The 13,068-nt window shown below is 42.9% G+C and overlaps 1 protein-coding gene across 3 annotated transcripts in view; it reads left to right on the top strand.

The window, feature by feature from the left end:
• tmco4 (transmembrane and coiled-coil domains 4) overlaps positions 1-13,068 on the top strand; it is a 70,252-nt gene that overhangs the window by 25,673 nt on the left and 31,511 nt on the right. For 2 of the 3 annotated variants that reach the window (XM_078425298.1, XM_078425299.1), the window contains 2 exons: positions 46-182; positions 5,495-5,579. In XM_078425298.1, coding sequence (XP_078281424.1) covers positions 46-182; positions 5,495-5,579 — 222 coding nt within the window. Of the gene's footprint in view, positions 1-45; positions 183-5,494; positions 5,580-13,068 lie in introns of those variants that run through there. The other variant, XM_078425300.1, reaches the window with a different exon arrangement.

Consider the following 13,068-nt stretch of genomic DNA (forward strand, 5'->3'; position numbering starts at 1 on the left):
TGACAATAATAAACCTAAACCGATCTTCACTTTTGCACTTGGAAGGTATTGTGACTGCATTGTCGTGGCCAGCCTCTCTACTAACCATTGCTAATGTCATCGACAACCCCTGGGGAGTATGCCTAAGCCGGTCGGCTGAAGTTGGAAAGCATTTGGCCCACATTCTCCTGAGCAGACAGCAGGTAAATGATACATTTCATGTTGAGTAGCCGAGTTTTATTAATGTAAGCAAATGCAATGTCTCTAGATTTACCCAGAACCCATTAATACATTTTTAACGTAAAATACATCCAACATTCGTTAGGACAACACAATGGTGCAGCTGGTAGTGCTGCTGCCTCGCAGCGCCAGAAACCCAGGATCGATCCTGATCCCAGTTGCAGTCTGTGTGGAGTTTGCACGTTCTTCCTGTGACTGTGTGGGTTTGCTCCCACATCCCAAAGATGTGCAGGTTTGTAGATTAATTGGCTTCGGTAATTTGTCCCTAGCGTGTAGGATAGTTAGCCTTTGTAAATTGCCATAGTGTGTAAGGAATGGATGACAACGTGGATAACATAAAACTGGTATGAACGGGTGATCAATGGTCAGCGTGGATTCGGTTGGCCGAAGGGCCTGTTTCCATGCTTTGAAAGATAAAGATCAATCAATTCGGCATGAAAAAACTCCAGTGTTTTACTGAAAGCTTCTTATTGAAAGCTTATTATTCCCTTATTAGAAGTACATTTCCACATTTTTCTTGTATCCAGCATCTCACCCAAATGGCTGTTACCTTGGACAGAGTACCAGCAGAGTATGCAACTTTGCAAAGTGTCAATTTAGATTTTTAAGCTGCTTTGTACAAGTATTTCTTATAGAAGTCGATTTACAGCATACGATTTGCATTTATTTTTGTGCCTTTTGTGTAACAAAACATCCTGATGCTCTGCCCAGGAATGAGATGTGTACATTGATGGTAGAGATGTTATTAGTGCTGAAAGGTTAAGAGATTTTTAGGCCAAGATGGTTGAACATTTTTGACAATGAAAGTGATGTTAATCTATATAAATGTCCTATTGTGCTTTGGAGCCTTGCTTTAAGAGAAGATGCAAGGAGATATTGGGGCTCTGAAGCAAATACTTTTGAAAATAAAGTTTGGCCCACTGAGTCTGCACCGACCAGTGATCGCCCGAACACTAGTTCTATCCCAGACACAAAAGAATCATTGGAGGGGAAGGAAATGAAAAGGTGAATGGACGGAATTCCAGGGTGTTAGATTCTCAGCACTAAAGGTACATCTGCCTCACTGTGCTAACAGGGACAGGTTTGGAGGAATATGTAGACCTTAGAGAATTCAAAGAGAACAGGATGTTACAGAGTTTGGGAGGGTTGTATGCAGTTTTGAAATTTAGGTCGATATGCACAGGCCAGAGGTCTGTATACTTTTTAGTAGATTTAGTGCATGCTGTAATTTTCAAAGATTTGTGCTTTAAGCTTCCAACTCTGGCAATCAACAGCTTTTTAAATTGTACCCTTCTAATTTAGTTTGCCTCTCATTTTCCTTCCAAAGCAGATTGCTTCACTATTAAGCACTATTTCAAAATGTGCCGATTTCCCCAGAACATGTTATGTCATTGCTATTATTCCCTTCACTGCTTTGCCCCATCTGAAAAGTTTTGGAATTATCCTTACTATGTCGAAGCATAGGCCATTAAAATATGCAATTTGCAGGTTCACAGTGCAAGGCAGCAAGCAATTTACTCGGAATACCCCTTATTCAACTGCAAGCCATTTAGTTCAAGTAATCTCAGCTGCCGCGTGAAACAGTCATCAACGTGGCATTCCACAAAACAAGATTCCAAGTGCTACATGGTCCCCATAACTGCCCCATAACAATACTGTTCTTTCCTCCAATTGGATAAATTGTTCTGAGTCAGCTATTCGGGCTGTCCACATATCTAATAATCTACAAAATTTTAATCTGCGGATTTTATTTAAAAATTCAATCACAGTGGCACACCCATAGACTTACTGCCTTAAAGTGCCAGAGGCTCGGGTTCGATTCTATGCTGTCTGTACGGAATTTGTACATTCTCCATGCCATCATGTGGGTTTTCTCCAAGAGCTCCAGCTTCTTCCCACATCCCAGTCGGACGGGTTTGTAAATTGTGTAGGAAGGAACTGCAGATGCTGGTTTAAGCCGAATATAGACACAAAAATCTGGAGTAACTCAGCAGGTCAGAAGCATATCTGAAGAAAAGGAATAGGTGACGTTTCAGGTCAAGACCCTTCTTCAGAATGAGAGTCAGGGGAAAGGGAAACAAGAGATATAGACGGTGATTATATAGAGAGATACAGAAGGAATTAATGAATGATATGCATAAAAAATAACAATGATAAAAGGAGCAGGCCAATGTTAGCTGTGGCCAAGGTGAAAACAAGTTACAGACAATGAGACTCAACAAGATGGCTTTGAACGACTTGGGTGGGGGAGGGACGGAGAGAGAGGGAATGCAAAGGTTACTTGAAGTTAGAGAAATCATTATTTATACTGCTTGGTTACAAGCTGCCAAAGCGAAATAAGAGGTGCTGTTCCTCCAATTTGATTTTGGCCTCACTCTGACAATGGAGGAGGCCCAGGAGGTCTGTGGGAATGGGAAGGCAAATTAAAATGTTTGGCAACTGGGAGATCAGGTCGGCCCAGGCAGACTGGGTTAATTGGTTTTAGTAAATTTTCCTTGTGTATAGGATAGAACTAATGCACAGGCAATCGCTGGTCGGTGTGGACTCAGTGGGCCAAAGGGTTTGTTTCCACACTGTATCGCTAAACTAAACTAGGTGTTCTGGAATGTAGGCTGATGGAATCTTGCGTAGCTAAGAGTAAAATATGTTAATTAAGTGCGTAGGTCTGCCTTGAAATTGTTGGAAATAAAATATACATAACCGTTGCCAAACTGAAATTAAAGTGAATAATACTCCAAGTATATGGTAGGTTTGGCAGAAACTACGTATGACTTATAACACAAATCCATCTTTTGTTTTTTTGAGAAAGAGCTGGATTATGTGAGTAAGAAACTGAAAGTGGTACTTGGTGTTTTTCTCTTTGGCATGACACATTAATGATAGTTTAGCAGCTCCAGCTGAGACTCTTTGAGTTGTTAATACTGGGGATTAGATCGTCTGTGCTGCGAAAAACTTTGATGTTGTATTTATAGTGAAGTATTGTGCATCATTGCCTGCGTAGAAATACCTGCAGGTGTTTTCCTGTATTCCCCCGAAGCAATTTGTATCCTCTTGAGAAGTTTACCTTACATCAGCAGCATATCTACTACTCTCTATCATATTCTACCAAATTTCGACCTAATGTATATATAACTCAACCCCTTCTTTACACCCTGCCTTTGATCTCACCATGTACCTTGAAGAAAATGGGCAGCAGGGTGACGCAGCTGGTAGCACTGCTGCCTCACAGCGCCAGAAACCCGGCTTCGATCCTGACTTCGGATGCTGTCTGTGTGGAGTTTACACATTATCCCTGTGACCGTGTGGGTTTGCTCCAGTTTCCTCCCACATCCCAAAGACATGTGGGTTTATAGGTTAATTATCTTCTGTAAAATTCCCCCCAGTGTGTCGGGAGTGGGTGTGAAATTGAGATAGCGTAGAGCTCGTGTGAAAAAGGGTTATCGACGGTCAGCATGGACTCAGTGGGCTGAAGGGTCTGTTCTATGCTGTCTCTTTCAATTAAAAAAAATGTTCCTCAGTCCTCCCGACATCACGATACCTCTCCCTTCATTATGGTAGTAGTTACCATCGACAGGCATCATTGCAGAATTTCAGCAAGGCTTTTGAACAATTCCCTCACAACCTATGATCTTCAGCACTCGGTTGAGGAGTGTGTACACGGGCCAACGTATTCTCTGTCTTCCATTCATCACACAGCTTCCTGATTTGGACATATAGAGACATTCTTCGCTAATGAAACTCAAACTTCTGGTGCCCCTAATAACTCTCCACACAGCAGCTAAGTTTGGAGATGCAGCATGGGAACATTCTCTTCGGTCCACCGACTCCACGCCGACCATCAATCATCAATTCACACTTGTTCTATGTTATCCCACTTTCGCACCCACTCCCTACATACGAGGGGCAATTTTACAGAAGACAAACAACCTACAAACCTGCACATCTTAGGGATGTGGGAGTAAACCGGAGCACCTAGAGGAAATCCATGCATTCACAGTGAGAACATGCAAACTCCACACAGACAGTATCCGAGGTCAGGATTGAACCCAGGTCTCTGGCACTGTGAATCAGCAGCTCTGCCAGCCGTGCCGAACTCAAACACAAAAATCCATGACTACCTTTATTGTCATTGCCTGTTACAGGCTCCACATTTCTGTGCACTTTGGGTGCAAAACTTTCCCCAATTGCTTACACTTCCAATTACTTCATTGTTAGTTGGTGTCTCCTTCTATCTTTTAACAACACTTTTTAATCATTTGGCATGCTTCTATACTCAGTACTCTGGCCTTCATCAGTCAGAGCATTTTGCAGTTATATAAGATGTTGGTGTGGCCACATTTAGAGTATTGTGTTCAGTTTTGGACACCGTTATAGAAAAGATTTTGTCGAGCTTGAAAGGATTCAGAGAAGATTTACCAGGATGTTTCCAGTACTTGAGGAGAGGTTGAGCAGGCTAGGGCTTTATCATGAGAGGAACAGTTTGGGTAAACGCACACAGTGTCTTGCCTAGATTAGGGGAATCGAGAACCAGAGGACGTAGGTTTAAGGTGAGGGGCGGAAAGATTTAATAGGAACCTGAGGGGTAACTTCTTTACACAGAGGGTGGTGGGTCGATGGAACAAGCTGCTGGAGGAGATATTTGAGGCAGGAACTATCGCAACGTTTAAAAAACATTTAGACAGGTACATGGATAGGATTGGTTTAGAGGGATATGGGCCAAACACAGGCAGGTGGGACTAATATAGATGGGATATGTTGGTCAGTGTGGGCAAGTTGGGCCGATGGACTTGGTTCCACACTGTGTCACTCTATGAATTGTTTTTGACCTTTGACGTTCAGAACAATCTGAACCAGATCTCCCTCTCTCCCTCCAATCTTTTACTTCCTTAGTAGATTTTCTAACCAAAGACCTGTCAGTCGATTAGATACTCAACCAGAGCTCGGTAATATATTGAATGACCTGCTTTTGTAGAGTTTCATTTCACACATGATTAGTGAGCAAATGTATTTTCTCATATTCATTGCCACTGAATATTCCTGTGCTTTCATGTGGCGGTGAGTAAGCAGAATATATCTGAGCGTTTTGTTTCAAGTGTTCTCCAGGTGAGCAAACGGTTCTTTCCTTTGCTCTCGTGCTTGTTTACATAAACTCGACGGCTGCAATGTAGCACTGTGACGCAAAATTATATTTCCAAGCAGCTGACTGCACAGCTTGAAAGGAGTGACGGAATAAACTTACGTTCCCACTTTCTCTCTTTATTGATGTTTTCCACAGGGCAGGAGACCGGTCACGCTGGTCGGTTTTAGCCTTGGTGCACGAGTGATTTACTTCTGCCTCCAGGAGTTGCTTCAAGAGAAAGGTACAGAAAAAAAACCTCTCAATTGACATTAAAAAATGAAGCCAGTAATGGAACCACCCCGTAGGTATGAAGCGGTGGCGCAGTGGCAGAGCTGCTGCCTTACAGCGTCAGAGACCCGGGTTCGATCCTGACTACGGGTGCGGTCTGTACGGAGTTTGCGCATTCTTCCCGTGACCTGAGTGAGTTTACTCTGAGAGCTCCGGTTTCTTCACACGCTCCAAAGACGTGCAGGTTTGTAGGTTCATTGCCATGGTAAAATTGTCCGTAGTGTGCGGGGATCGCAGGTCGGCGCGGACTCGGGCCGAACGACCTTTTACACACGCTATATTTCTAAACTAAACTGAACTTTGTTACTGAAAAGGGAGGGAAGATATACTGGTTCTGACGGGATCTTTTATTAAATTTGTAGGTCAGGCTAAAGTTGAGAAACAAGGAAAAGTTGATTCACAAAGCCTGATCATGCAAGTGCCAACATAGTTTCTCCCATGAGATTGTTTTACTTTAAGATCATCATGTCCTGTATTCCAAATGTTCACATAGTTTACTTTAGAGATACTGCAGGGAAACAGGCCCTTCGGCCCACCGAGTCCATGCTGACCAATGATCACCTATTCCCACCAGCACTATATTATTCCACTTTCTCATCTATTCCTTACACACTAGGGACGATTTACAGAGGCCAAAAAACCTACAAACCTTGTGTAACACTCAGTGGAAGGAAAACGGAGCACCCGGAGGAGACTCACGCGATCACAGATAACGTGCAGACTTCACACAGACATCACCCGAGGTCAGGATTGAACCCGGGTTTCTGGCGCTGTGTGGCACTCTACCAGCTGTGCCACTGTGCTGCAATGTTAGCTTGCTACTAAAGATCAATTTTTAAGTACAATTCGTTTAGCCTGGTGAGGAAAAATGTTTTTTTTTATGGGCAGCACATGCTTCCTCATGTAGCTCAACCCAACAGTTCACAGTTTGCCTTTTAAACTAACCATCCGTCTTGAAGAAAATGGGCAGCACAGGTGTCCAACGGGTTGAACCTGCTGCCTCACCACGCCAGAGACCAGAGTTTGATCCTGACCTTCGGCACTGTCTGTGTGTAATTTGCACATCCTCACTGTGACCTCGTAGGTTTTCTCTGAGTGCACCAGTTTCCTCCCGTATCCCAAACACGTGCGGGTTTGTAGGTTAATTGGCCTCTGTAAATTGTCTCTAATGTGCAGGGAGTGGATAAGAAAGTGAGATAACTGGGAACTAGAGTGAACGGTGATCGATGGTCAGCGTGGACTCAGTAGACTGAAGAGCCTATTTCCAAGCTGTATCTTACAATCAATCAAAAACAAAACATTTTTCAGTCTGTGGTGTAATTTATTAAGAGTAACACAGTCGTTTCTTTAACTTGGCACATTCTACTTTTATGTTCTACGTATTTGAGAAACAATGCAAATCAGTAACTGACAGCATGGATATTTGCATTTTGGTTCCGTTTAAAATAACATTTTTTAATGCTTCCTGTAACCTTTTTTGTTGCTCTCTGAGTACCCACTGTCTTTATTTCTCTTACATATCATTTTGGTCATTTCTGCTTTTTCTAGATTTTAATCCTATAGAAATTCTGGTGCAACCAATCCACCTGGTTTAACTGCTTCTAAAGCATGCTATACTTTGATCCAATCATTCACTTTCATTGGAGCTATGTCTCAGATTGTAATTCAAATACTTACAAACTTCTATAGATGCACCATGGAAAGCATCCTTCTGGGTTCCATCGTAGCGTGGTTTGGGAACAGCTGTACCCTAGACTGCAAGAAATTACAGGGAGTTGTAGATGTAGCCCAGTCCATCACACAGATCAGACTCACCACCATTGACTCTATGTGCACGTCATTCAGTCTTGAAAAAACAGCTGGTATAGTCAAAGGCTTGTCCCATCCCAGCCATTCCTTCTCCCTTTATTTATTCACTCACAAAATGCTGGAGTAACTCAGCAGGTCAGGCAGCATCTCGGGAGAGAAGGAATGGGTGACGTTTCGGGTCGAGACCCTTCTTCAGACTGGTGTCGGGGGTGGGACAAAGGAAGGATATAGGTGGAGACAGGAAGATAGAGGGAGATCTGGGCACAGAGGGGGAGCAGCGAGAGAGCATGTTGCTAAACTCTCGTCGAAGAGAGGAGGAGAACTTCTTCAAAGTGGACATACCTCGAAGAGAAATCGCAGTGGAGCAACCAGTAGTATAAGAAAATAACTGCAGATGCTGGTACAAATATTTATTCACAAAATGCTGGAGTAACTCAGCAGGTCAGGCAGCATCTCGGGAGAGTTTAGCAACATGCTCTCTCGCTGCTCCCCCTCTGTGCCCAGATCTCCCTCTATCTTCCTGTCTCCACCTATATCCTTCCTTTGTCCCACCCCCGACATCAGTCTGAAGAAGGGTCTCGACCCGAAACGTCACCCATTCCTTCTCTCCCGAGATGCTGCCTGACCTGCTGAGTTACTCCAGCATTTTGTGAATAAATATTTGTACCAGCATCTGCAGTTATTTTCTTATACTTCCTTCTCCCTGTTTGAATAGCATGCAAAACAAAGCTTTTCACTGTCTTTCGGTACATGGGACAATATTAAACCTAAACCTAAAAGATCCTGTGATCAAGGACGCCTTTAGTAAGACCTTCTCTGTGTTATTTCCTATGTTCATTCCTCTATGGATCTTGCTAATTTGTTTGCCCCGTATCCGTCTGAAGTCCTTCCCAGCAATTATGAAATAACATTTGTTCTGTTCTTGGGACAATGTTCTGGACAGTTGCCTATCCTTAAAGACAGCAGCATTTGTATTGCGCTTCTCCTCTCCACCTCCCCCACCCTGTTATCACTCTGTGCCTTGGTTGTCATTCCATCCACACTCACTGCAGCCAGTCAGTACATAAAACTTACTGGACAGGACCAGATGCTCTAGTTTATTCTTTGCTGGCACTGGATTTCCCCATAATTGCTGTCAGTTCTGTATTCCCTTGTACCTACATTCCTGTTGACGTCATGTATCAAGGTATTCCTTTAGTTTAGAGATATAACACGGAAACAGGCCCTTCGGCCCACCAAGCCCGCCAGTAATCCCCGCACACTAACACTATCCTACACTATAGGGACAATTTACAATTTTTACCGAAGCCAATTAACCTGCAAACCTGTATGTCTTTGGAGGAAACCGGAGCACCCGGGGAAACCCCTAATGGTCAAGGGGAGAACGTACAAAGTCCATACAGACAGCACCCATAGTCACGATTGAACCCGGCTCTCTGGCACTGTAAGGAAGCAGCTCTTCCGCTGTGCCACCATGCCACCCTTATCCTCACTTTATAAGGATGAATAACCTTACTTTGGATTCTAGCTCAAATGTGCCAGAGAAAGTCAAGGTACAAGTGTGGTCAATAGTGAAAGTTTCACTGTCCAAAATCTCCTACTTTCAGCAGTGTTGAATCACGGCCCAATCTACCATTGCCAACTTTCCGTACATATGTTCCAACAGCAGTTATTTATTTATCTATTTCTTATGCCCGTGAACATGTTACTAAATGATGATTAACAGATGGCTTGAATCTTACTTCCCTCATTCGGTTTATACATTTCGCCTGTTACAGCTCTCTGCGATTTTGTTTTAAATCCAGCTCTTTTCATGTTTGTGTGTTGTTTGTGTGTGAGAGAGCTTGCTTTTTATCCTAATAAAATCAGCAGTGAAATCGCTTTAAAGTAGATATTTCCGAATGTTGAATGTTGGTCATGTTTCCTCTCTCAAATAACATATTTTATCACATGCAGGCAAAGGAGATTGTTTTATCTTGGCATAATGTTCGGTACAGACATTATGGACTGAATGGCCTGTTCCTGTGCTATAAGGTTCAACGTTCTATATTCAAAATTACATATATTTAGAACCGTAGTCCTATAGCATGGAAACAGGCCCTTCAGCCCAACTTGCCCACACCGACCAACATTGCCCCCTCTACACTTGTCCCACCTGCCGGCCTTTGGCCCAAATCCCTCTAAACCTGTCCTATTCATGTACCAATCTAATTGTTTCTTAAACGCTGTGATTGTCCCTGCTTCAACTACCTCCTCTGGCAGCTCTTTCCATACACTCACCACCCTTTGTGTGGAAAAAGTCACCTCTCAGGTTCTTCTTCAATCTTTCCCCCTTCACCTTAAACTTATATCCTCTGGTTCTCGATTCCTCTACTCTCGGCAAGAGATTCTGTGCATCTCCCCGGTCTATTCCTCTCATGGTTTTATACACCTCAAAGAGGATCATTTCTGGTACTTTTTTCTTTCGTTTGAGCTCTTTAGAAGGATTCGAAAAATCCATTGTCCTAGTTTGAAAATCTGAGTTTATAATTGAAACATGTGGGCGATCACCAATTATTGGTCAGGTTGAGGCAGACTACAGCCTTCTGGTTAATTTAAATCCAACGCACCTTGGGAGTGAAGCACTTCCAGCTGATAATATACAGCAAAGTGCTCCTGACCGGCAGAAACCAGCATTTTTCTTGATATTAATGTCCGGCTTTTTCCCTCTTTTGTTTTTGCTTGTGTGTTCCCTGAGATTACAGAAAGTCTGGATTTTTTTTCCAGGCTCACTATGACAGATAGTGTTACAGTTGTTTATTGGCCTCAAAGATAATAACAGCCTGACCTTGAAAGTAATATCTTCCTGATGGTAAAGAGCCATTTGTCCCGAGGACTCTTTGGGAGCTGAAATGTCAGTACACTCCAGGCAGGGTATTATGAAATAATTAGTAAAAATAGCTTGAATTTAATGATACTGCAATTTCTATGAGACTGCGAGGCGGTATGCAGATTAACTAGTTAGCAGTTTTATATTTTCAGACTGGATATTCTATCCCGAATAGCTTTCGCCCTTATTTATCTTTGTGTTGTTCGTTGTAGTAATATGGAGTCTGCGTGCCACAAAGCATGCTTTAATGCCTTGCCAGATGGGGATCAATTGACTAATAATAAATGCTCTGGCTCTCATTTGACTTTGTAAACAGCTGAAAGCAAACAGAATAAAGTTAACCAAAATCCATTGCTTCCCACTTCACTGATTCTTTCCAGCAATAGTTTTGTGTTTCTTAATTCATCGGTGGGGTGCGCGGCCATCCTTGGCAAGAGGGGTACTTATTGCCCATTCCTAATTACCCTTGAACTAGAGCTGCTTGGTCAACCACTTCAAAAGATCTTGAAGGGTCAACCGCATTGGGTTTGATCCTTGGAGTCTCATCCACGTCAGTCTCGATAAAAATGGCTGAAAGGAGCAATTTGTTAGTTTCATGGTTACCGTATCAGATGTTAACTTTTTATTCCAGATTTATTCAATTAACTGAAAAATTCCCCAGCTGTCATGGCTGAATTTACACTCTAGTCTCCAAATATTAGTTCAGGTCTCCATGTTACCAGGCCAGCAACATATTTACTACTTTACCATACTCCGATAGTGTGGCGAAAATTAGTTTTCTGTTTTTGTCAAAATTTTGCCATTTTTAATCTTTTAGCTGGAACATCAAAAACTATTAAACTTCAGGAGTTGTCAAGACGATTTTGTGTGATCATTCCTCTCCAGTTTCAGATCAATGTGGATGTAATGGATTATGAAATAAGGTTAGACTTTAGAGATACTGCGCAAAAAAGGGCCTTCGGCTCACCGTGTCTGTGCCGACCAGCAATCACCCTGTGCATTAACACTATCCTACACACTAGGGACAATTTTACAACTTACCAAAGCCAATTAACCTACAAACCTGAACGTCTTTGGAGAGGGGGAGGAAATGGGAGCACCCAGAGAAAATCCACGCGGTCACAGGGAGAACGTACAAACTTGTGCAGACAGCACTGGATGGAACCAGGGCCTCTGGCGCTGTAAAGCAGCAATTCTACCGCTGCACCACCATTCCCCCCGCTAAAGTTTGAATTAATTTACAATGCTATTGAGTTTCCTCAGCAGTTGTGAAATGCCCCATCTGAAACTGGTGGAAACATCACAAATGCACGATGTTTCTGCCCATTTCAGATACATCACAGGGAATGGCAAATCCTGGCTCAACACTAAACCTTGCCAATGTCAAAACCTTTCAAGGGCATTTCAGAGATTGGAGGAACCTCTGCATTTGTCAGATGAGGCAGATTTGCCGTCTGGAGTTGGCAGCTCTGTTCAGTGTGATTTGCCCTCTGGACCCAGTCCATTGACTGCAGGTATGTGGAGGTTACAAATGACATTCCTGACACATTTCAATAATATCCAACCTAATATCCATGCTTGACGGAAATCAATCGATCTCTGAATAAAAATACATCAATTGATCTGGCATCAGCATCAGTTTGTGCAAATTACATTTTTCTAATTATCTTACAGTGTAGAAGTGTTTCCTACCTGTATTCTAGAAAGTTACACACTTACAGGGGCAGCACAGTGGTGCAGCAGTAGAGCTGCTGCCTTATGAACCAGAGACTCGGGTTCGATCCTGACTATGGGTGCTGTCTGTATAGAGTTTGTACGTTCTCCCTGTGATCACGTGGGTTTTCTCCGGGTGCTCTGGTTTCTTCCCGCATTCCAAAGACTTGCAGGTTTGTAGGTTGATTGGCTTCTGTAAAATTGTCCCTAGTGTGTAGAAGAGAACTAGTGTACAGGTAATTGTTGGTCGGCTTGGACTCGGTGGGCCGAAAGGCCCATTTCCACGCTGTATCTCTAAACTAAATTAAGCTAAACTAAACTAAGCTCTAATGTCCCAAGGTCATAGATTTTGCAGTTAATGGTAATCAATTTTCTCTATCTAGCTTTACAATCCCCCGAAACAGGTGGATGAACGCCTATGGGAATGAAGTAGGTAACCATAATTGAAACTGATTGCTTGCATGCAAGGTAAATCCTGACACCTGTTCGTTGTTCCAAGTACTCTGCTTCCCCTGATGTCATTTCTGTGTATTCCTCGGATAGGATACATCTGTCGATTCCAGGCATTTACATTCAGGCTTGTATGGGAGGCTCTTGTGACCACTAAAATAACAGCTGTCTGGTAGAATCTAAATATTGACTGTCCATGAATTAACTCGTATTGATGGAGTAGGTACTGAATGAAGCAGCTGGGGTGTATATAAACAAATCTGTGGAAGTTAGAACTCTCTCCCCCCTCTGCCCCCTCCCTCTCCCCCCTCTGCCTCCCGCCCTCCTGCTGAGTTACTCTAGCACTTTGTGTTTTTGTTTTGTAAGCCACCATTTGCAGTTCCTTGTATCTCTAAGTTGAGCGATGCTCCATTTTACATTTCAATTGTTTTCTTGCCTGAGTTTAGAATCACAGACGTAACGTCATTAGTGTTGATTTGCTATGAAAAGGTCTCATTTTGGCTTTTAAGACTGCTTCGTATTGAATGAAGGTAGACACAAAGTGCTGGAGTAACTCAGCAGGTCAGGCAGCATCTCTGGAGAAAAGGAATAGGCAACATTT

Source organism: Rhinoraja longicauda, chromosome 30 (assembly GCF_053455715.1).
Source record: "Rhinoraja longicauda isolate Sanriku21f chromosome 30, sRhiLon1.1, whole genome shotgun sequence".
Classification (NCBI taxonomy): domain Eukaryota; kingdom Metazoa; phylum Chordata; class Chondrichthyes; order Rajiformes; family Arhynchobatidae; genus Rhinoraja; species Rhinoraja longicauda.